General features: G+C 44.0%; 1 protein-coding gene across 3 annotated transcripts in view; it reads right to left on the bottom strand.

The window, feature by feature from the left end:
* Positions 1–2,944: 2,944 nt before the first annotated feature.
* The window catches only part of LOC128698220 (mucin-2-like), a 149,776-nt gene continuing 126,400 nt past the window's right edge, over positions 2,945–26,320 (bottom strand). For 2 of the 3 annotated variants that reach the window (XM_070098551.1, XM_070098552.1), the window contains 8 exons: positions 26,066–26,276; positions 22,286–22,345; positions 21,481–21,609; positions 18,267–18,478; positions 17,350–17,472; positions 8,632–8,772; positions 8,154–8,462; positions 2,945–7,454 (listed from right to left, as the gene is read on the bottom strand). In XM_070098551.1, coding sequence (XP_069954652.1) covers positions 7,230–7,454; positions 8,154–8,462; positions 8,632–8,772; positions 17,350–17,472; positions 18,267–18,478; positions 21,481–21,609; positions 22,286–22,345; positions 26,066–26,276 — 1,410 coding nt within the window. In that variant the 3' untranslated portion in view covers positions 2,945–7,229. The remainder of the gene's footprint in view (positions 7,455–8,153; positions 8,463–8,631; positions 8,773–17,349; positions 17,473–18,266; positions 18,479–21,480; positions 21,610–22,285; positions 22,346–26,065; positions 26,277–26,320) is intronic. The other variant, XM_070098553.1, reaches the window with a different exon arrangement.

Genomic DNA, 26,320 nt, shown 5'->3' with positions numbered 1-26,320 from the left:
CACTGTGCCACTTTAATTGTGCCACTTTCACTGTGCCACTTTCATTGTGCCACTTTCATTGTGCCACTGTCATTGTGCCACTTTCACTGTGCACTTTTATTGTGCCACTTTCACTGTGCCACTTTTATTGTGCCACTTTCACTGTGCCACTTTCACTGTGCCACTTTCACTGTGCCACTTTCACTGTGCCACTTTCATTGTGCCACTTTCACTGTGCTGCTTTAATTGTGCCACTTTCACTGTGCTGCTTTCATTGTGCCACTTTCACTGTGCCACTTTCATTGTGCCACTTTCACTGTGCCACTTTCATTGTGCCACTTTCACTGTGCCACTTTCATTGTGCCACTTTCATTGTGCCACTGTCATTGTGCCACTTTCACTGTGCCACTTTTATTGTGCCACTTTCACTGTGCCACTTTTATTGTGCCACTTTCACTGTGCCACTTTCACTGTGCCACTTTCAATGTGTCACTTTCATTGTGCCACTTTCACTGTGCAACTTTCACTGTGCCACTTTTATTGTGCCACTTTCACTGTGCCACTTTCTTTGTGCCACTTTCATTGTGGCATTTTCACTGTGCCACTTTTATTGTGCCACTTTCACTGTGCCGCTTTCATTGTGCCATTTTTATTGTGCCACTTTTATTGTGCCACTTTCACTGTGCCACTTTCATTGTGCCACTTTTATTGTGCCACTTTCACTGTGCCGCTTTCATTGTGCCATTTTTATTGTGCCACTTTTATTGTGCCACTTTCACTGTGCCACTTTCATTGTGCCACTTTCATTGTGCCACTTTTATTGTGCCACTTTCACTGTGCCACTTTCACTGTGCCACTTTCACTGTGCCACTTTCAATGTGCCACTTTCAATGTGCCACTTTCACTGTGCCACTTTCACTGTGCCACTTTAATTGTGCCACTTTCACTGTGCCACTTTCACTGTGCCACTTTCATTGTGCCACTTTCACTGTGCCACTTTCACTGTGCCACTTTCACTGTGCCACTTTCAATGTGCCACTTTCACTGTGCCACTTTCACTGTGCCACTTTCACTGTGCCACTTTTAATTCCAGGTTACATCGAAGATAATAAATTTGGGCTCAATTCAACACAAAATACATTTGAACGTGTTGAAACATTACCATCACAGAATTACATAGCATACTCACTGGGTAGCGCTAAGCCCGTATGGGCCATACAGCACTCTGGGAAATGGAAGGTGGTTAGATTTGATCCAGAAGGCAGATAACTCCAAGTTCTTGAATCAAAAGCCCATCGCCAGAATCAAGTCACCTATATTGGCGGGGCCGTCCGGTTAGGTTAAATTTTGACCGTGAGGGCCACCGATGGTCTGGCTTTTTGTTGATAACTATAAAATATGCATAAAATTTTCGGGAGAATATGTGTCATCTTAATTTGAAAATATTTAAGCTCATAGACAATGAATAATCATTGTTAAAAAAAAAATTAACGTCGAAATAAAGCCAGTTTTAGGGGAATTTTTTGATGCCCTAAGTTCGTGGAGAAGAATTAAAATTTGAGTTATACAGGTCTTGGGAAAATGGGAGATAATCGGATTTAATCCAAAGAAGAGGAGATTAGCTCGAATTCCTTGAATCAAGAGCACTTTATTGAGCATCAGGGTACCTAATAGATTTTGGTTCATTAAGAATAACCATTTTATCTTCAGATGTGACACTTTTGTTGTAGGACATTGTAATGTTATTTTGCTCCGGACTCTGCAGCCATCTTGGGGCTCTGCAGCCATCTTGGGGCTCTGCAGCCATCTTGGGACTCTGCAGCCATCTTGGGACTCTGCAGCCATCTTGGGACTCTGCAGCCATCTTGGGACTCTGCAGCCATCTTGGGACTCTGCAGCCATCTTGGGACTCTGCAGCCATCTTGGGACTCTGCAGCCATCTTGGGACTCTGCAGCCATCTTGGGACTCTGCAGCCATCTTGGGACTCTACAGCCATCTTGGGACTCTACAGCCATCTTGGGACTCTACAGCCATCTTGGGACTCTACAGCCATCTTGGGACTCTACAGCCATCTTGGGACTCTGCAGCCATCTTGGGACTCTACAGCCATCTTGGGACTCTACAGCCATCTTGGGACTCTGCAGCCATCTTGGGACTCTGCAGCCATCTTGGGACTCTGCAGCCATCTTGGGACTCTGCAGCCATCTTGGTACTCTACAGCCATCTTGGGACTCTGTAGCCATCTTGGGACTCTGCAGCCATCTTGGGACTCTACAGCCATATTGGGACTCTGCAGCCATCTTGGGACTCTACAGCCATCTTGGGACTCTACAGCCATCTTGGGACTCTGCAGCCATCTTGGGACTCTGCAGCCATCTTGGGACTCTGCAGCCATCTTGGGACTCTGCAGCCATCTTGGGACTCTGCAGCCATCTTGGGACTCTGCAGCCATCTTGGTACTCTACAGCCATCTTGGGACTCTGTAGCCATCTTGGGACTCTGCAGCCATCTTGGGACTCTGCAGCCATCTTGGGACTCTGTAGCCACCTTGGGACTCTGCAGCCATCTTGGGACTCTGCAGCCATCTTGGGACTCTGCAGCCATCTTGGGACTCTGCAGCCATCTTGGGACTCTGCAACCATCTTGGGACTCTGCAACCATCTTGGGACTCTACAGCCATCTTGGGACTCTGCAGCCATCTTGGGACTCTACAGCCATCTTGGGACTCTACAGCCATCTTGGGACTCTGCAGCCATCTTGGGAATCTAACACTGCAAAGACTCTTCATTCTGAATGGTGTGTCAAGCTTGGCTCTGGTCGGCAGGGTTGATCAACCACCTAACATGTCACCAAATACATCACCCAAAATCTTCATCAGGAATCACCGTTGTTTTCCCTGGAGTACCTGGGGGCGTATTCCTGGGGCCAACTAGAATTTTAGTGTACAGGAAGAGTGAAAAACCATTTATAATTTCGATGTATTGTAATATTCTCACATACAATAATTGGTCTTTGTTTAGAGTTTATATATAACAAACGTGATTAATAATATATATACAATCCTTTGGCATCAACTTGTAATTGCTAGGATGTTATGTGACAGACGTTACTTATTCTTGTGTAACTGTCCTTATGTCTGTCCTAACACCTGTCTTTATACCTGTCACAATACCTGTCCTAACACCTGCCACAACACCTGTTTTAACACCTGTCACAACACCTGTCATAACACTTGTCACAACATCTGTCACATCTGTCATAACACCTGTCACAACACCTGATATAACATTTGTCACAACATCTGCCACAATACCTGTCACAACAAATACCCCTGCAAGAGGCAGGGCCAGGAGCTATGACTCACCACCTGCAAACTCTAGGTGAAGAAACGGAGTATTGCTGCAGGTCAACGAATGCACAGCAAAAGAAAACTTTTCACCATAACGAGGTTTCGCCCACAGGAAGCACGAAGCGAAACCTCGCATCATCTGCCCTTGTTTTTCGAGCACCAGGTGACCACACCTGCCGCAGCACCTGTCTTCACGTACCTGATTCTCCTCACCTGACCAATTCACTGCTTTCTGCTTACGTGCAAAAGAGGTGAATTGAGCTGGTGGAGGGCTCTTGATCCAGGGAAGGGGAGGTGACCTTCACTCCCTCGGATCAGCTTAATTACCTCTCATTATTATCAACCTCAATTATCGAACAGAAATAACAATATAATTAACTCGTTTTCGCGGGAAACGCTACGCCCGTATGGGCCATACAGCACCGTGCCAACGGGAGACAACCAGATTTAATCCGAGGAAGAGGAGGGGGTATCTTCAGTTCCTCATATCAAGAGCCCTTAACCACCACCAGCACCCATAAAGACCCCGATATAATGACTATTCCATCAATATTTACAATGACTTTGTGTATAAATTTAATACACAAATATATACAAATTATTATTATTATTATAATCAAAGAAAGCGCTAAACCGTCAAGGGTCTTATTTGCAAGAGTTATTTGGAAATCATGTGGAAGACTCCTAGTTCAGTTATGTCTTTTACCTGTGATATACCTGTGAGCAGTGCCGAGGGTTCCTCTACCCCTGGGTGCCCCTCCTGAGGCAGGTAGGCCTACATAGGCTGGCCTAAGAAAACATTTGGTCTCTAGGCAACACGTGAAGCATTATGACTGGCAATGATAGAAGTACATAGACCATCACGCGGGGCCAGGAGCTATGAATCGACTCCTGCAACCACAAATACCTGGAGTTTACCTGGAGAGAGTTCCGGGGGTCAACGCCCCCGCGGCCCGGTCTGTGACCAGGCCTCCTGGTGGATCAGAGCCTGATCAACCAGGTTGTTCCTGCTGGCTGCAAGCAAACCAACGTACGAGCCACAGCCCGGCTGGTCAGGAACCGACTTTAGGTGCTTAACCAAATTCTGCAGACCTTAAAATACAATGCCTCTCTTGTCTTTAAGATGTGGACTCAGAGTTTCCCAGTGTACGTGACGCTCGATCAGTGGAACACAGTGTGTAGGGATTAAAACACTGATCACTGGTCTAAACTTATCTGTTTTCCTTCCCCTGTACCCTAAGATCCTGATCAGTCAGGCTGTGGTGCGTGTATCAGAGGGCATGCAGAGAGCACCACCGGGGAGCACCAGGCAGGTCCGGAACCACCACTGGTCCCGGACCTGCCAGAGTGCACAGTAAACAATGTTTTGGTTTATTTCAGGTTTTACCCGGTTTTTCCTCTTATATTGATGAAACAGAAATATAGTTTTATATACCTTCGATGTATCTGCTCTCTAATAGTGAGTCTGCTCTCTAATAGTGAGTCTGCTCTCTAATAGTGAGTCTGCTCTCTAATAGTGAGTCTGCTCTCTAATAGTGAGTCTGCTCTCTAATAGTGAGTCTGCTCTCTAATAGTGAGTCTCCTCTCTAATAGTGAGTCTCCTCTCTAATAGTGAGTCTGCTCTCTAATAGTGAGTCTGCTCTCTAATAGTGAGTCTGCTCTCTAATAGTGAGTCTGCTCTCTAATAGTGAGTCTCCTCTCTAATAGTGAGTCTCCTCTCTAATAGTGAGTCTCCTCTCTAATAGTGAGTCTCCTCTCTAATAGTGAGTCTGCTCTCTAATAGTGAGTCTCCTCTCTAATAGTGAGTCTGCTCTCTAATAGTGAGTCTGCTCTCTAATAGTGAGTCTCCTCTCTAATAGTGAGTCTCCTCTCTAATAGTGAGTCTGCTCTCTAATAGTGAGTCTCCTCTCTAATAGTGAGTCTGCTCTCTAATAGTGTCTGCTCTCTAATAGTGAGTCTGCTCTCTAATAGTGAGTCTGCTCTCTAATAGTGAGTCTGCTCTCTAATAGTGAGTCTGCTCTCTAATAGTGAGTCTCCTCTCTAATAGTGAGTCTGCTCTCTAATAGTGAGTCTGCTCTCTAATAGTGAGTCTGCTCTCTAATAGTGTCTGCTCTCTAATAGTGAGTCTGCTCTCTAATAGTGAGTCTGCTCTCTAATAGTGAGTCTGCTCTCTAATAGCGAGTCTGCTCTCTAACAGTGAGTCTGCTCTCTAATAGTGAGTCTTCTCTCTAATAGTGAGTCTGCTCTCTAATAGTGAGTCTGCTCTCTAATAGTGAGTCTGCTCTCTAATAGTGAGTCTGCTCTCTAATAGTGACTCTGCTCTCTAATAGTGAGTCTGCTCTCTAATAATGAGTCTGCTCTCTAATAGTGAGTCTGCTCTCTAATAGTGAGTCTGCTCTCTAATAGTGAGTCTGCTCTCTAATAGTGAATCTGCTCTCTAATAGTGAGTCTGCTCTCTAATAGCGAGTCTGCTCTCTAATAGTGAATCTGCTCTCTAATAGTGAGTCTGCTCTCTAATAGTGAGTCTGCTCTCTAATAGTGAGTCTGCTCTCTAATAGTGAGTCTGCTCTCTAATAGTGAGTCTGCTCTCTAATAGTGACTCTGCTCTCTAATAGTGAGTCTGCTCTCTAATAGTGAGTCTGCTCTCTAATAGTGAGTCTGCTCTCTAATAGTGAGTCTGCTCTCTAATAGTGAGTCTGCTCTCTAATAGTGAGTCTGCTCTCTAATAGTGAATCTGCTCTCTAATAGTGAGTCTGCTCTCTAATAGTGAGTCTGCTCTCTAATAGCGAGTCTGCTCTCTAATAGTGAGTCTGCTCTCTAATAGTGAGTCTGCTCTCTAATAGTGAGTCTGCTCTCTAATAGTGAGTCTGCTCTCTAATAGTGAGTCTGCTCTCTAATAGTGAATCTGCTCTCTAATAGTGAGTCTGCTCTCTAATAGTGAGTCTGATCTCTAATAGTGAGTCTGCTCTCTAATAGTGAATCTGCTCTCTAATAGTGAGTCTGCTCTCTAATAGTGAGTCTGCTCTCTAATAGTGTCTGCTCTCTAATAGTGAGTCTGCTCTCTAATAGTGAGTCTGCTCTCTAATAGTGAGTCTGCTCTCTAATAGTGAGTCTGCTCTCTAATAGTGAGTCTGCTCTCTAATAGCGAGTCTGCTCTCTAACAGTGAGTCTGCTCTCTAATAGTGAGTCTTCTCTCTAATAGTGAGTCTGCTCTCTAATAGTGAGTCTGCTCTCTAATAGTGAGTCTGCTCTCTAATAGTGAGTCTGCTCTCTAATAGTGACTCTGCTCTCTAATAGTGAGTCTGCTCTCTAATAATGAGTCTGCTCTCTAATAGTGAGTCTGCTCTCTAATAGTGAGTCTGCTCTCTAATAGTGAGTCTGCTCTCTAATAGTGAGTCTGCTCTCTAATAGTGAGTCTGCTGTCTAATAGTGAGTCTGCTCTCTAATAGTGAGTCTGCTCTCTAATAGTGAGTCTGCTCTCTAATAGTGAGTCTGCTCTCTAATAGTGAGTCTGCTCTCTAATAGTGACTACTCTCTAATAGTGAGTCTGCTCTCTAATAGTGAGTCTGCTCTCTAATAGTGAGTCTGCTCTCTAATAGTGACTCTGCTCTCTAATAGTGAGTCTGCTCTATAATAGTGAATCTGCTCTCTAATAGTGAGTCTGCTCTCTAATAGTAAGTCTGCTCTCTAATAGTGAGTCTGCTCTCTAATAGTGAGTCTGCTCTCTAATAGTGAGTCTGCTCTCTAATAGTGAGTCTGCTCTCTAATAGTGAGTCTGCTCTCTAATAGCGAGTCTGCTCTATAATAGCGAATCTGCTCTCTAATAGTGAGTCTGCTCTCTGGGGGTGTTTGCTCTTTGTGTGTTTGATCTCTGCATGTGTTTACTCTCAGTCGAAGCCCTTATAAAGTGAGGAAATCTATATTCGCTTTAACACACTGCCCAGTGAGGTGGTCCACCGCTGACGCCTTGACTTCCGTGTCTCCGAACTTCATGTTAACGGTGATCTCCCGACGGGGACTGCCTCTTCCTCCTCCTCCTTCAGGAGCGTGGTGGTGACGCCGCGGGGCAGAGCCCAGGTCCAGGTGCAAGGTGCCTACTCTCTCCACTCCGTCCTCAGTCACAAACTGGACAAGTGGAAACAAGGGAGAGAATAGTTAGTAAGGTTAAACAGGTAGGATATTCGTCCCCGAGGAAGGTCATACGAGTCACACACACACACACACACACACACACACACAAACGTGTTATGCAGTGCATCAGGCACTGCAATGGCGATTAATAAATGACAAAGCCAGGTATTGCATCATAAGCCCTTATTGTAGGCAACGTTTTGCTCAATAACTTCATCAAGATAACACGAGTTCTCCTTGAGTGAAACGTTGATATAATGAAGGATACGCTACTTCATGTCTTTGTTATCTACTTGTTAATAATAATAATAATAATAATAATAATAATAATAATCTTTATTTCTGTAAGTACATGAAACAACTTATACAGACCATAGCTGACATCAGTGACATACTATATGGAAAGCTCCTGGTTATGCAGAGCATTTCGGGCAAATCAGGTAAATTTTGTCCCCAGGATGTTAACTCCTTGCCTTTTCTACCTCAACACAAATGGTGAATTAAAGACACATGAACAGATTAAGGGTTGTGTTTAATTACGTTTCATCTGCTGTGGGACTCGTGAAAAAGTTCCAGAGCCGGCAAGACTCATTTAAATAAAAGGCTAAGTCTGTGTCTCGTATTTATTCTCTGCTCAGTAAGACTGGGATGCTGTGCTTATCTTAGCAACATGCCTTGGGATGCTATGCTTACCTTAGCATCGTGCCTCTGCGTGGCATACAGGTGCAAAATCACTGTAGACTGTGCAGGAGTGGCTGGTGTGTAGGATCGCACCACTACGTCTCCGACAGCTACACTTTCATCCACAACCACGAATCGGTCCAGGACATCGGCGCACCACTCCGCTCCAGCCGCTACCACCCGCTTCTCCGCCGGGTGGACTCCCTTCTGGTAGCGGTTGAGCACCCCGACGCCGTAGGTTAGACGAGACCGTCTGACCGTTACTACCCCGGGATCCAGACCGAACTGCACAGCTCCCCGCAGGATAGCCAGACCCATGCCCTGGAGACCACACAAACACATATTGAAGACATGGCGTAAGCAGACTCAAAAACAAATGTGTTTCCCCACCAACACCAACAGGTTTCTCAATCGACAACAAACTTGTTTCCTGACCAACACAAGTGGGATTCTTAGCCAATACAAACAGGATTATTGATCAACAGCAAACCTGAGGAATGATGACATTGACTCGGTGGCCGAAAGCGTCTCTGATGTGCTTCTGCAGAAGCTCAGACTCTGCAAAGCCTCCCACTAGGAACATGTACTGCAGCTGACCCACCTCCGGCGCCGACAACACTGACTCGATAGCCTGTAGGAGACGAATCATGGTCAGGCTAGTAAATTTATGTAGGCACAAGCAATCGTAAGTACAGTTATTATACACTGTGCAATTTACCTATTATAACAACCCAAAAAAGTCAGACAGAGTGATTTATTTACATTGGGATCCTTGGCCTATTTACACTGGAAGACTTCATTACAAGGCTTACAACACAAACTGGAAATGAGGAATAAAAAAAAAAGCACAGCGGCTCGAAAAAATCACAAATAGCCTATTTTGAACGACAGAAATATGGCCTAATATTTTCTTTCCAGAATGTTTGTTATCGGTACAGTTTACATAAGATCGATCTTGTGTAAACAGTACCCAAATAAACTTGACTCTTAGGAAGAACAGAAAACGTTGTCCAGCTCTTATTTTTGAGATCTGGGAATTTTACGACTAAATACAACCAGGATCTGGTGACTTTGTCTGCTGGGATAGAGGCAGCTGTATATTTCTGGCCAGGTCATCATGTATACCACTGACCAGGTTATCATGACTTAAGAAATCGTAATGACACGATTGCAAATAAACCATACCCCCGGCCGGGATTGAACCCGCGGTCATAGAGTCTCAAAACTCCAGCCCGTCGCGTTAGCCACTAGACCAGCTAGCCACAATAAGATTCATCCAACTAGGTATATTTCTACACCATAGGAAAGTTAGCACAGGCACCTCTGTGGGACTTGAGCTAGAGTTCGTCACGGCCACGCTAGCTGGAGATTCGTCTGTAAAAACTTGCATTTGTGGTCACAGTGGTGCCTGTGCTAACTTTCCTATGGTGTAGAAATATACCTAGTTGGATGAATCTTATTGTGGCTAGCTGGTCTAGTGGCTAACGCGACGGGCTGGAGTTTTGAGACTCTATGACCGCGGGTTCAATCCCGGCCGGGGGTATGGACCAGGTTATCATGTATACCACTGACCAGGTCATCATGTATACCCCTGACCAGGTCATCATGTATACCACTGACCAGGTGATCATGTATACCACTGACCAGGTCATCATGTATACCACTGACCAGGTCATCATGTATGCCACTGACCAGGTCATTATGTATACCCCTGACCAGGTCATCATGTATACCACTGGCCAGGTCATCATGTATACCACTGACCAGGTCATCATGTATACCACTGACCAGGTCATCACGTAGACCACTGACCAGGTCATCACGTATACCCCTGACCAGGTCATCATGTATACCACTGACCAGGTCATCATGTATACCACTGACCAGGTCATCATGTATACCACTGACCAGGTCATCATGTATACCACTGACCAGGTCATCACGTATACCCCTGACCAGGTCATCATGTATACCACTGACCAGGTCATCATGTATACCGCTGGCCAGGTCATCATGTATACCGCTGGCCAGGTCATCATGTATACCACTGACCAGGTCATCATGTATGCCACTGACCAGGTCATCATGTATACCACTGACCAGGTCATCATGTATACCACTGACCAGGTCATCATGTATACCAGTGACCAGGACAAGTATACCACTGACCAGGTCATCATGTATACCACTGGCCAGGTCATCATGTATAACACTGACCAGGTCATCATGTATGCCACTGACCAGGTCATCATGTATACCACTGACCAGGTCATCATGTATACCACTGACCAGGTCATCACGTATACCTCTGACTAGGTCATCATGTATACCACTGACCAGGTCATCATGTATACCATTGACCAGGTCATCACGTATACCACTGACCAGGTCATCATGTATACCACTAGCCAGGTCATCATATATACCACTGACCAGGTCATCATGTATACCACTGACCAGGTCATCATGTATACCACTGACCAGGTCATCATATATACCACTGACCAGGTCATCATGTATACCACTGACCAGGTCATCATGTATACCCCTGACCAGGTCATCATGTATACCACTAACCAGGTCATCATGTATACCACTGACCAGGTCATCACGTATACCCGTGACCAGGTCATCATGTATACCACTGACCAGGTCATCATGTATACCACTGACCAGGTCATCATGTATACCACTGACCAGGTCATCATGTATACCACTGACCAGGTCATCATGTATACCACTGACCAGGTCATCATGTATACCACTGACCAGGTCATCATGTATACCACTGACCAGGTCATCATGTATACCACTGACCAGGTCATCATGTATACCACTGACCAGGTCATCATGTATACCACTGACAATGTCATCATATATACCACTGACCAGGTCATCGTGTATACCACTGACCAGGTCATCATGTATACCACTGACCAGGTCATCATGTATACCACTGACCAGGTCATCATGTATACCACTGACCAGGTCATCATGTATACCACTGACAATGTCATCATATATACCACTGACCAGGTCATCATGTATACCACTGACCAGGTCATCATGTATACCACTGACCAGGTCATCATGTATACCACTGACCAGGTCATCATGTATACCACTGACCAGGTCATCATGTATACCACTGACCAGGTCATCATGTATACCACTGACCAGGTCATCATGTATACCACTGACCAGGTCATCATGTATACCACTGGCCAGGTCATCATGTATAAGAACATAAGAACGAAGGAACACTGCAGAAGGCCTACTGGCCCATGCGAGGGAGGTCCAAGTCTCCTACCGGCTTAAGCCAATGCACCCAACCTAGTCAGGTCAGGTCACATTGACTTAAGGGAGGAACACGGCAACCGACCTGGTAGCTCAAGTTATCAGGTCCAACTCACACCCACCCACATCCACTCATGTATTTATCCAACCTATTTTTAAAGCTACACAACGTTCTGGCCTCTATAACTGTACTTGGGAGCTTGTTCCACTCATCCACAACTCTGTTACCAAACCAGTACTTTCCTATATCCTTCCTGAATCCGAATTTTTCCAACTTAAAACCATTGCATACCACTGACCAGGTCATCATTCATATATACCACTGACCAGGTCATCATGTATACCACTGACCAGGTCATCATGTATACCACTGGCCAGGTCATCATGTATACCACTGACCAGGTCATCATGTATACCACTGACCAGGTCATGTATACCACTGGCCAGGTCATCATGTATACCACTGACCAGGTCATCACGTAGACCACTGACCAGGTCATCACGTATACCCCTGACCAGGTCATCATGTATACCACTGACCAGGTCATCATGTATACCACTGACCAGGTCATCATGTATACCACTGACCAGGTCATCATGTATACCACTGACCAGGTCATCACGTATACCCCTGACCAGGTCATCATGTATACCACTGACCAGGTCATCATGTATACCGCTGGCCAGGTCATCATGTATACCGCTGGCCAGGTCATCATGTATACCACTGACCAGGTCATCATGTATGCCACTGACCAGGTCATCATGTATACCACTGACCAGGTCATCATGTATACCACTGACCAGGTCATCATGTATACCAGTGTCCAGGACAAGTATACCACTGACCAGGTCATCATGTATACCACTGGCCAGGTCATCATGTATACCACTGACCAGGTCATCATGTATACCACTGACCAGGTCAAGTATACCACTGACCAGGTCATCATGTATACCACTGACCAGGTCATCATGTATACCTCTGACTAGGTCATCATGTATACCACTGACCAGGTCATCATGTATACCACTGACCAGGTCATCACGTATACCACTGACCAGGTCATCATGTATACCACTGGCCAGGTCATCATATATACCACTGACCAGGTCATCATGTATACCACTGACCAGGTCATCATGTATACCACTGACCAGGTCATCATATATACCACTGACCAGGTCATCATGTATACCACTGACCAGGTCATCATGTATACCCCTGACCAGGTCATCATGTATACCACTAACCAGGTCATCATGTATACCACTGACCAGGTCATCACGTATACCCCTGACCAGGTCGTCATGTATACCACTGACCAGGTCATCATGTATACCACTGACCAGGTCATCATGTATACCACTGACCAGGTCATCATGTATACCACTGACCAGGTCATCATGTATACCACTGACCAGGTCATCATGTATACCACTGACCAGGTCATCATGTATACCACTGACCAGGTCATCATGTATACCACTGACCAGGTCATCATGTATACCACTGACCAGGTCATCATGTATACCACTGACCAGGTCATCATGTATACCACTGACCAGGTCATCATGTATACCACTGACAATGTCATCATATATACCACTGACCAGGTCATCGTGTATACCACTGACCAGGTCATCATGTATACCACTGACCAGGTCATCATGTATACCACTGACCAGGTCATCATGTATACCACTGACAATGTCATCATATATACCACTGACCAGGTCATCATGTATACCACTGACCAGGTCATCATGTATACCACTGACCAGGTCATCATGTATACCCCTGACCAGGTCATCATGTATACCACTAACCAGGTCATCATGTATACCACTGACCAGGTCATCACGTATACCCGTGACCAGGTCATCATGTATACCACTGACCAGGTCATCATGTATACCACTGACCAGGTCATCATGTATACCACTGACCAGGTCATCATGTATACCACTGACCAGGTCATCATGTATACCACTGACCAGGTCATCATGTATACCACTGACCAGGTCATCATGTATACCACTGACCAGGTCATCATGTATACCACTGACCAGGTCATCATGTATACCACTGACCAGGTCATCATGTATACCACTGACCAGGTCATCATGTATACCACTGACAATGTCATCATATATACCACTGACCAGGTCATCGTGTATACCACTGACCAGGTCATCATGTATACCACTGACCAGGTCATCATGTATACCACTGACCAGGTCATCATGTATACCACTGACCAGGTCATCATGTATACCACTGACAATGTCATCATATATACCACTGACCAGGTCATCATGTATACCACTGACCAGGTCATCATGTATACCACTGACCAGGTCATCATGTATACCACTGACCAGGTCATCATGTATACCACTGACCAGGTCATCATGTATACCACTGACCAGGTCATCATGTATACCACTGACCAGGTCATCATGTATACCACTGGCCAGGTCATCATGTATAAGAACATAAGAACGAAGGAACACTGCAGAAGGCCTACTGGCCCATGCGAGGCAGGTCCAAGTCTCCTACCGGCTTAAGCCAATGCACCCAACCTAGTCAGGTCAGGTCACATTGACTTAAGGGAGGAACACGGCAACCGACCTGGTAGCTCAAGTTATCAGGTCCAACTCACACCCACCCACATCCACTCATGTATTTATCCAACCTATTTTTAAAGCTACACAACGTTCTGGCCTCTATAACTGTACTTGGGAGCTTGTTCCACTCATCCACAACTCTGTTACCAAACCAGTACTTTCCTATATCCTTCCTGAATCCGAATTTTTCCAACTTAAAACCATTGCATACCACTGACCAGGTCATCATTCATATATACCACTGACCAGGTCATCATGTATACCACTGACCAGGTCATCATGTATACCACTGGCCAGGTCATCATGTATACCACTGACCAGGTCATCATGTATACCACTGACCAGGTCATGTATACCACTGGCCAGGTCATCATGTATACCACTGACCAGGTCATCACGTAGACCACTGACCAGGTCATCACGTATACCCCTGACCAGGTCATCATGTATACCACTGACCAGGTCATCATGTATACCACTGACCAGGTCATCATGTATACCACTGACCAGGTCATCATGTATACCACTGACCAGGTCATCACGTATACCCCTGACCAGGTCATCATGTATACCACTGACCAGGTCATCATGTATACCGCTGGCCAGGTCATCATGTATACCGCTGGCCAGGTCATCATGTATACCACTGACCAGGTCATCATGTATGCCACTGACCAGGTCATCATGTATACCACTGACCAGGTCATCATGTATACCACTGACCAGGTCATCATGTATACCAGTGTCCAGGACAAGTATACCACTGACCAGGTCATCATGTATACCACTGGCCAGGTCATCATGTATAACACTGACCAGGTCATCATGTATGCCACTGACCAGGTCATCATGTATACCACTGACCAGGTCATCATGTATACCACTGACCAGGTCATCACGTATACCTCTGACTAGGTCATCATGCATACCACTGACCAGGTCATCATGTATACCATTGACCAGGTCATCACGTATACCACTGACCAGGTCATCATGTATACCACTGGCCAGGTCATCATATATACCACTGACCAGGTCATCATGTATACCACTGACCAGGTCATCATGTATACCACTGACCAGGTCATCATATATACCACTGACCAGGTCATCATGTATACCACTGACCAGGTCATCATGTATACCCCTGACCAGGTCATCATGTATACCACTAACCAGGTCATCATGTATACCACTGACCAGGTCATCACGTATACCCCTGACCAGGTCGTCATGTATACCACTGACCAGGTCATCATGTATACCACTGACCAGGTCATCATGTATACCACTGACCAGGTCATCATGTATACCACTGACCAGGTCATCATGTATACCACTGACCAGGTCATCATGTATACCACTGACCAGGTCATCATGTATACCACTGACCAGGTCATCATGTATACCACTGACCAGGTCATCATGTATACCACTGACCAGGTCATCATGTATACCACTGACAATGTCATCATATATACCACTGACCAGGTCATCGTGTATACCACTGACCAGGTCATCATGTATACCACTGACCAGGTCATCATGTATACCACTGACCAGGTCATCATGTATACCACTGACCAGGTCATCATGTATACCACTGACCAGGTCATCATGTATACCACTGACCAGGTCATCATGTATACCACTGACCAGGTCATCATGTATACCACTGGCCAGGTCATCATGTATAAGAACATAAGAACGAAGGAACACTGCAGAAGGCCTACTGGCCCATGCGAGGCAGGTCCAAGTCTCCTACCGGCTTAAGCCAATGCACCCAACCTAGTCAGGTCAGGTCACATTGACTTAAGGGAGGAACACGGCAACCGACCTGGTAGCTCAAGTTATCAGGTCCAACTCACACCCACCCACATCCACTCATGTATTTATCCAACCTATTTTTAAAGCTACACAACGTTCTGGCCTCTATAACTGTACTTGGGAGCTTGTTCCACTCATCCACAACTCTGTTACCAAACCAGTACTTTCCTATATCCTTCCTGAATCCGAATTTTTCCAACTTAAAACCATTGCATACCACTGACCAGGTCATCATTCATATATACCACTGACCAGGTCATCATGTATACCACTGACCAGGTCATCATGTATACCACTGGCCAGGTCATCATGTATACCACTGACCAGGTCATCATGTATACCACTGACCAGGTCATCATGTATACCACTGGCCAGGTCATCATGTATGCCACTGACCAGGTCATCATGTATACCACTGACCAGGTCATCATGTATACCACTGACCAGGTCATCATGTATACCACTGACCAGGTCATCATGTATACCACTGACCAGGTCATCATGTATACCACTGGCCAGGTCATCATGTATGCCACTGACCAGGTCACCATGTATACCACTGACCAGGTCACCATGTATACCACTGACCAGGTCACCATGTATACCACTGACCAGGTCACCATGTATACCACTGACCAGGTCACCATGTATACCACTGACCAGGTCACCATGTATACCACTGACCAGGTCATCATGTATACCACTGACCAGGTCATCATGTATACCACTGGCCAGGTCATCATGTATACCACTGACCAGGTCATCATGTATACCACTGACCAGGTCATGTATACCACTGGCCAGGTCATCATGTATACCACTGACCAGGTCACCATGTATACCACTGACCAGGTCACCATGTATACCACTGACCAGGTCACCATGTATACCACTGACCAGGTCATCATGTATACCACTGACCAGGTCACCATGTATACCACTGACCAGGTCATCATGTATACCACTGACCAGGTCATCATGTATACCACTGGCCAGGTCATCATGTATACCACTGACCAGGTCATCATGTATACCACTGACCAGGTCATCATGTATACCACTGGCCAGGTCACCATGTATACCACTGACCAGGTCACCATGTATACCACTGACCAGGTCACCATGTATACCACTGACCAGGTCATCATGTATACCACTGGCCAGGTCATCATGTATGCCACTGACCAGGTCACCATGTATACCACTGACCAGGTCATCATGTATACCACTGACCAGGTCATCATGTATACCACTGGCCAGGTCATCATGTATACCACTGACCAGGTCATAATTTAGCAAAAAACCGTGTCAGGGATCGTCCCTCAAGAATTTATCACAAATGCTCATCTGGGAGATGTTGGCGATTGTGGGATGGAATCTCTTTTTCTCCCACTCTCTTTCTCTCCCACTCACTTTCTCTCCCACTCTCTTTCTCTTTCTCCCTCTCTCTTACCTGGGTGATGCTGGAAAGTGTTGGAAGGAAGAGCTGCCTCATAGTCTCCTGTTCCACCCTCAGCATCCCTTGAGATGACCATCTCACTCCAAGATGCTGCTGCTTCTTAATGGCCCACTCCACCTATATAAAAAAAATATTAAAATATAGAACTTTAGACACTTATTATTCTCAGTGATTTTTATTTTAGTGAAGAATAAATGACAGTTGAATGACTGTATCAACTTACAGGTAACCTACACTTAGGAGAAGATTAAGATTAAGATTAAGATTTCGTTCGGATTTTTAACCCCGGAGGGTTAGCCACCCAGGATAACCCAAGAAAGTCAGTGCGTCATCGAGGACTGTCTAACTTATTTCCATTGGGGTCCTTAATCTTGTCCCCCAGGATGCGACCCACACCAGTCGACTAACACCCAGGTACCTATTTGCTGCTAGGTGAACAGGACAATAGGTGTATGGAAACGTGTCGGAATTTCCACCCGCCGGGAATCGAACCCGGGCCCTCCGTGTGTGAAGCGGGAGCTTTAGCCACCAGACCACCGGGCTACTACTGTACTACTACTACTACTACTGCTACTGCTACTACTACTACTACTACTACTACTACTACTACTACTACTACTACTACTACTACTACTACTACTGCTACTACTACTACTAGACTACCACCGCTACTACTACTACTATTCTCTCCCCTCCTTCCCGACCTGTCTACATGCCCCAGGGGGCGTCACTGTCCCTTGTCTTCATCCCCCTGGGGGTTGGAGAAAAATTTTCTCCACACCCATGACTAAACTAAAAAATCCGAAAAATTAATATATATTCAAAAAATCTAACTAGCGTTAAAATATTTAAATAATTTTCTTTTTGCTCCCCCCAAATTTCCTCAAGATTCACAACTTAATCAGACTCACATCTTTGCCCTTATATTTGCGGTACAAGTCGATGAAAGAAAACGGAAGAGCGATATTTAATGGGGTGCTCCTGTAAGGTGAGGCGTTCCTCTTACGGGACTCGAAGGCGATCATGAGATCGACGTAGGCCGCTGGTCGCTGCTGGCGAAACGTAGCCAAGAAGTCTGTGCCGAAGATGGTCTCCAGGAACCTTTCGAACTCTGCATCAACACCTATGGCAGAAAGATTGAAAATAATGAAAATTATACTACTACAACAACTACTACTATTACTACTATTACTATTACTACTACTACTACTACTAATAATAATAATAATAAGAAGAAGAAGAAGAAGAATATTACTACTACTACTACTACTACTACTACTACTACTACTACTACTACTACTACTACTACTACTACTACAGGTGATTGTAGCTCAAATAGTAGCTACAACAGTTCACTGAGAGACCGAAGTTTAGTCCTCGACATGAGGGGGGTAAACGTTGGTTATGTCACCTTATACTTGCTGTCCCTCTTCACCTAGCAGTAAGTAAATACCTGAGTGTTAGTTACCTTACACCTGTTCTCCCTGTTCATCTAGTTGTAAGTAGGTACCTGGGTGTTAGTTACATTACACCTGCTGTCCCTGTTCACCTATCAGTAAGTACCTGGGTGTTAGTCGACTGTTGTGAGTGTGGCATCCTGGGGGAGAAGATTGAAGATCCTTAATGGAACTAAGCCAGACTGGTGAGTGGGTTCTTTGAACTGGATTGGGTTACTAAACTTCCAGGTTAATCAAACTAAGTCTTCCTGGTTTATTGTTTACCTCCACGGGTTTACGAAAGGTCTTAAAAACAAGTAAAAAGGAACCAGTTTCGGTTTTTGACAAACATTAGTGCCAGGGAGTTCTCAAACATTTACCGATGAGACTAAAACCACGTATGATGCACTAGAACATTTTATTAGACGTTTCGCCCACTGGGTCTTTTTTTTATTAATTCAAATTTGTGAGTGAGAAGGAAGGATTTGAGTGGACTTGCCAAGTATGGAGCAGCAGGAATGCTGCAGTGTTCCTCCAGTCTTATGTTCCCATAAAGTGTTCTAAGACTCTTCATTCCTATAAGCTCTTCTCTAGGATGCGTTCAGTTTGCTCACAGATTTCTTCCCCGTCAGGTTAGTATTGAGATACCTGGTACCAATACTCATCTATTACTTTTTAACAAGTCACTAGAAACTAGCACTTTCCCGACACTACTCAAGACAGCAAGGGTTACACCAATACATAAAGGTGGTGACCCTACAGACGTAAACAACTATAGGCCAATATCAAACTTACCATTGCTATCCAAAATCTTCGAGAAACTCGTGCACAGGAAACTACATTCATTTATAACGTCACAAAACATACTCAACCCCTGCCAATTTGGATTCAGGAAAAATAAAAGCACTGATGATGCAATTATAAAAATGCTAGACCTGCTTTACACAGCATTGGAAAATAAGGAATATCCGCTAGGAATTTTTGTTGACCTAAGAAAAGCGTTTGACACAGTAGATCACGGCATCCTACTCCACAAACTTGACCACTATGGTATAAGAGGCCATGCACTTTCATATTTTAAATCCTACCTTTCTAATAGATATCAGTATGTCACCATTAAAGACACAGCCTCATCAATACGGCCACTTGATACTAGAGTTCTGCAGGGAAGTGTCCTTGGACCCCTGCTCTTCCTCATTTACATCAATGATCTTCCAAACATATCCTAACACCTGAAACCCATTCTCTTTGCTGACGACACGGCTTATGTCATCTCCCACCCTAATCTTGCCACCCTCAACACCATTGTTAACGAAGAGCTGCTTAAAATATCGACTTGGATGACAGCCAATAAACTTACACTTAACACTGGCAAAACCTACTATATTATGTTTGGTAGCAAAGTAGGTGTTGCGCAACTTAACATTAAGATCGACAACACTCTAATTGTCAGACATAATGAGGGCAAATTCCTTGGCCTATACCTCGACAATAACCTAAGTTTCAGCACCCATATCCAACACAACAAAAAAAGTATCCAAAATGGTGGGGATCCTCTCCAAGATACGATACTACGTACCGCAAACTGCCCTTCTCACACTATACCATTCACTTATATATCCATACCTCACCTATGCTATCTGTGCTTGGGGTTCAACTGCAGCAACACACCTAAAGCCAATAATAACCCAACAAAAAGCCGCAGTAAGAATAATCACTAAATCCCGTCCCTGGCAACACCCCCCCCCCCACTCTTCATAGATCTAAACTTACTCCCTGTTCAGAACATCCACACTTACTACTGTACAATCTATATCTACAGGACCTTAAATTCCAATATTAACCTTGACCTAAAACGCTTTCTTGATAGTTGTGACAGGATCCACAGGCACAACATCAGACACAAACATCTCTATGACATTCCCCGTGTTCGACTAAACCTTTGCAAAAATTCAATGTATTTCAAAGGACCTAAAATCTGGAACATCCTACCTGAAAACTCTAGAACTGCAGACACATTCACCACTTTCAAAACTACAGTTAGAAAACATCTTATCACCCTGATCCACCCCGACAACTAACTACATGATAACCACCTGGTGCTTCAAAATTACACTCACTCACCCACTGACTGTAAACCCAGAAATACTAATCTTAATCTTAAAATAGTAAATCCTAACTAGTCATAAGTTTGCCTATGATACTCCAATATAGACACTTTGTATTGTGCCAAAACAAAAACATTCACATTGCTAAACTCACAAATTATGATGTAGTCACTTAGCCTTAATACCATAATATGTAAGGATTTAATGTTAAGACTTAATCTAAGTCTGCCCGAAATGCCTAGCCATGCTAGGTGTCCTAGTGGCCCCCTCTGTAATTAGTATTTTATAACATGTAAACCATAAAATACCCAAAACCTGTAAACCCCACATTGTAACCATTATAGAGAATAAACTTGAATTGAATTGAATTGAAATGGAGCTGCAAGAACCTGGTGCCAGTATTCACCTATGGAGCCATGAGGACCTGGTGCTTATACTCACCTATGGAGCCATGAGGACCTGGTACTAGTACTCACCTATGGAGCCACGAGGACCTGGTGCCTGTGCTCACCTATGGAGCCATGAGGATCAGGCATCTGTGCTCACCTAGGGAGCCGTGAGGAACTGGTGCTACTACTCACCTATGGAGCCATGAGGACCTCCAGTAGCCTTATGAAGCTCCTTAAGGTGACCTGTCGTGCGGTCGGTCATCTGGTGCACGGTGATGTCCACAGTACCACCACCACAGTCAACCACACCGTACACCGTATCTGTGAGGTCAGTACGTCGTTAATAGCATCATAGTGATTATGGTCAGTTAATGGGGTTTCAAGCATATCGACTGCACTATGCTCATTAATGTTACATCTAAAAATCTTCTCATCACTTGACAAAAATATTTTAATCCCTAAAGTAGGAATTAAAGTAATATATATATATATATATATATATATATATATATATATATATATATATATATATATATATATATATATATATATATATATATATATATATATATATATATATAACATAAATTATAAATGCTGATAAATTCTACATAACCAAACTAGAAGAGTCTATGTAGAGAGAGACCACACAACCATGCAAGGAAGAAACGGTGCCTCAACTACCAGAATTTCCCAACAGCGTCAGTGAACTAAAAAAAAATATGCCCGAAAAAAAATTGACTTTTTTACACATTAAAAGTTTGTAAAAGCCGAGAGATGTATATCTCTCAGTGTATATACCACTATTAAGCACAATCAAGCCACTATCAAGCACTATCAAGCCACTATCAAGGACCATCCACTATCCAGCTTCTTCCCACTAGAAGGAAAATAGTCAGTAAGTAGTCAGTCCACTACTATTTAGGAGTAAATACTGTCTGCATTAGCCTTTCTACATATGAGTAGGAGGGTGAGTGAGTGAGTGAGTAATGAGTACCTTCACTCAGCCAGTCTGCCACAGTCTCCACACTCCGGTACGGCATTGAGATGAGCTCCTCTGAAAACACAATCTTATAGTCAAACTTTAATACAACAACAATAAAAACAACAACTAAAAACTACAATACAACAATATTGCAGGATATAGTGGACCCTCGACTTACGATATTAATCCGTTCCAGAGATCTCATCGTTAGACGAAATTGTAGTTACTTGAATTAATTTTCCCTATAAGAAATAATGGAAAACTAATTAATCCATTCCAGACACCTAAAAGTATGAAAAAAAAAATATTTACCACATGAAATATACATTTTCCTACACACAAAAAGAAGGATACATACACAATATATATTGTGCATGTACTTTACTAAATGAAGAATAAATGACACCTTTATTGAAGATATAGTGATGAGTGATGGGATGGGAGGAGGACAGATGGAGGTTTATTATTTTTTGGAAAAAGCTGTGCTCTTTCCTCCTTCAGCCTCTATGTACCCCTGGAATTACTGCACATATTTTTCAGCCTCTTTTTCGTCTGAACTGGCAGCCTCACCATGCCCTATCACACTGTGTTTACCTGGAGTTTACCTGGAGAGAGTTCCGGGGGTCAACGCCCCCGCGGCCCGGTCTGAGACCAGGCCTCCTGGTGGATCAGAGCCTGATCAACCAGGCTGTTGCTGCTGGCTGCACGCAAACCAACATACGAGCCACAGCCCGGCTGATCCGGAACTGACTTTAGGTGCTTGTCCAGTGCCAGCTTGAAGACTGCCAGGGGTCTGTTGTTAATCCCCCTTATGTGTGCTGGGAGGCAGTTGAACAGTCTTGGGCCCCTGACACTTATTGTATGGTCTCTTAACGTGCTAGTGACACCCCTGCTTTTCATTGGGGGGATGGTGCATCGTCTGCCAAGTCTTTTGCTTTCGTAGTGAGTGATTTTCGTGTGCAAGTTCGGTACTAGTCCCTCTAGGATTTTCCAGGTGTATATAATCATGTATCTCTCCCTCCTGCGTTCCAGGGAATACAGGTTTAGGAACCTCAAGCGCTCCCAATAATTGAGGTGTTTTATCTCCGTTATGCGCGCCGTGAAAGTTCTCTGTACATTTTCTAGGTCGGCAATTTCACCTGCCTTGAAAGGTGCTGTTAGCGTGCAGCAATATTCCAGCCTAGATAGAACAAGTGACCTGAAGAGTGTCATCATGGGCTTGGCCTCCCTAGTTTTGAAGGTTCTCATTATCCATCCTGTCATTTTTCTAGCAGATGCGATTGATACAATGTTATGGTCCTTGAAGGTGAGATCCTCCGACATGATCACTCCCAGGTCTTTGACGTTGGTGTTTCGCTCTATTTTGTGGCCAGAATTTGTTTTGTACTCTGATGAAGATTTAATTTCCTCATGTTTACCATATCTGAGTAATTGAAATTTCTCATCGTTGAACTTCATATTGTTTTCTGCAGCCCACTGAAAGATTTGGTTGATGTCTGCCTGGAGCTTTGCAGTGTCTGCAATGAAAGACACTGTCATGCAGATTTGGGTGTCATCTGCAAAGGAAGACACGGTGCTGTGGCTGACATCCTTGTCTATGTCGGATATAAGGATGAGGAACAAGATGGGAGCGAGTACTGTGCCTTGTGGAACAGAGCTTTTCACCGTAGCTGCCTCGGACTTTACTCTGTTGACGACTACTCTCTGTGTTCTGTTAGTGAGGAAATTATAGATCCATCGACCGACTTTTCCTGTTATTCCTTTAGCACGCATTTTGTGCGCTATTACGCCATGGTCACACTTGTCGAAGGCTTTTGCAATGTCTGTATATATTACATCTGCATTCTTTTTGTCTTCTAGTGCATTTAGGACCTTGTCCTAAATGCCACTACGATTCTTAAATCTCTCAAACCAACTTTTTCTGGCCTTAATTCACTCACATCAGTACTAGTTGCAGGCATTTTTTTAATTAAATCTTCATGCAACTGCCTTGCCTTTTCACATATGATTGCTTGAGAGATGCTCTTCTCCTGATATCTGTTTTTTGTTTATCCACTTTGTTATTATCTCCTTCTTAATTTCGATTGTAATTTTCACCCTCTTTACCACAGGGTTGGCACTAGAAGCTTTCTTAGGGCCCATGGTGGCTTATTTAGCAGTTACAAGGACTAAAAACACTGGAATAATACAAAATGTACCGAATGTATGCGTGGAAGCGACTGCACTGGCTTTTAAACATTGGCACACTAACTGAAGGCAGGGCAGCTGAGGCGTGCTCAGGCCAGAGGGGATGTGTGGACGTGTTCTGGACAAATGATATAAGTTGAATTTTTGTTCGTAGGATGGGGGAAATTTTTTACGCTGAAACACTTCGTAAGTCGATTTTATCATTAGGTGAGGCCTTCGTAAGTCGAGAGTCCACTGTATACACACACACACACACACACAATATATATATATATATATATATATATATATATATATATATATATATATATATATATATATATATATATATATATATATATATATATATATATATATATATATATATATATATATATATATATATATATATATATGCAGGACAAGCCACAGGGGGGGGAAATTTTGGCTCAAGTACTTTCACACTTCTCAGTGCATCATCAGGAGCTGTGCAATGTTGCAAGGGACCAACCAAAGCAGGGAGAGAGGTCTCAGAGTAGCGTAGGCATCACCAGCCACGGTTACCCTTAGACTGCTAGACCAGTCTAAGGGTAACCGTGACCGGTGACACCTACATTACTCTGAGACCTCTCTCCCTGCTTTGGTTGCTCCCTTGCAACATTGCACAGCTCCTGATGAGGCACCTAGAAGTGTGAAAATACTTGTGCTAAAGATTTCCAGCCCCCCTCCGTGGCTTGTTATGCATAGTTAAGATCGCCCGTCTGCGATATACATACATATATATATATATGTCGTGCCGAATAAGCAGAACTTGCGATCTTGGCTTAAATAGCAACGCTCATCTTGCCATATAGGACAAGCGAAAATTTGTGCATGCAATAATTTCGCCAAAATCATTCTGAACCTAACGAAAAAAATATATGTCATTTTGTTTGTTTAGTATTAAATTACTGTAAAGAAATTTAAAATATATTTAGTTGGGTTAGGCTAAAATAAATTGATCTTGTTATAACAAGGTTAGGTAAGTTTTCTAAGTTTCTTTTGGTGTAAAATTAAAAAAAATACATTAACATTAATGAAAAAAATATATCTTTAAACGTATAAGAGAAAATTTTGGAAAATGCTTAATTTTAAATGAGTTCTTGCTAATTGACCAGTTTTACATATTCGGCACGACATATGTATATACGCATATATATATATATATATATATATATATATATATATATATATATATATATATATATATATATATATATATATATATATATATATATAGTCAGTTCACAACCAAAACATCCCAGGTTCGATCGCCGTGAAGGACGTGACGAAAGGGAAGGTGTCTTTACATTTATAGCCCCTGCTCACCTAGTAGTAAATATGTACCTGAGTGTTTGCCGACTATGAAGGGGGCATTAAAAAAAAGGCAATCCAGAAATACGTAATCACGAATAAGGAGTTGGAAATGGGGAACCACAATAGGTAATCACAAATGGGTAATTCCTCGTACACACAGATCTGCCTCAGGTGGGCAGGAACAGTAATCTGGGGTACAGGGGTCAGAGTCACGGGGGCTCTGACCCCCGGAGGAAAAAAATCTCCCAGGTATCGTTGAAGTAGACCTACCTCTATCTAGTTCTGGTATGGCCGGTATCGGGCTGGTCTCGGTGTCGCTGCAGACGGAGTCCCTACCGAGGGAGTACCTGGGTGTCCTTAACTCCTGCGGCCTCTCAGGGAGGAGCTGGTGGCGACGCAGACGACGGCAGTAGATAGCGGCAGCCTCGGGTTCCAGAGCTATCAGTAGCTGTTCTGGTCTACTGGACGAACCCATCCCTGCCTGGGGTGAGGCGATCATCATAATAATAATAATAATAATAATAA

This window comes from Cherax quadricarinatus, chromosome 63 (assembly GCF_038502225.1).
Source record: "Cherax quadricarinatus isolate ZL_2023a chromosome 63, ASM3850222v1, whole genome shotgun sequence".
Classification (NCBI taxonomy): domain Eukaryota; kingdom Metazoa; phylum Arthropoda; class Malacostraca; order Decapoda; family Parastacidae; genus Cherax; species Cherax quadricarinatus.
This window is presented reverse-complemented; position numbering and strand designations above follow the sequence as displayed.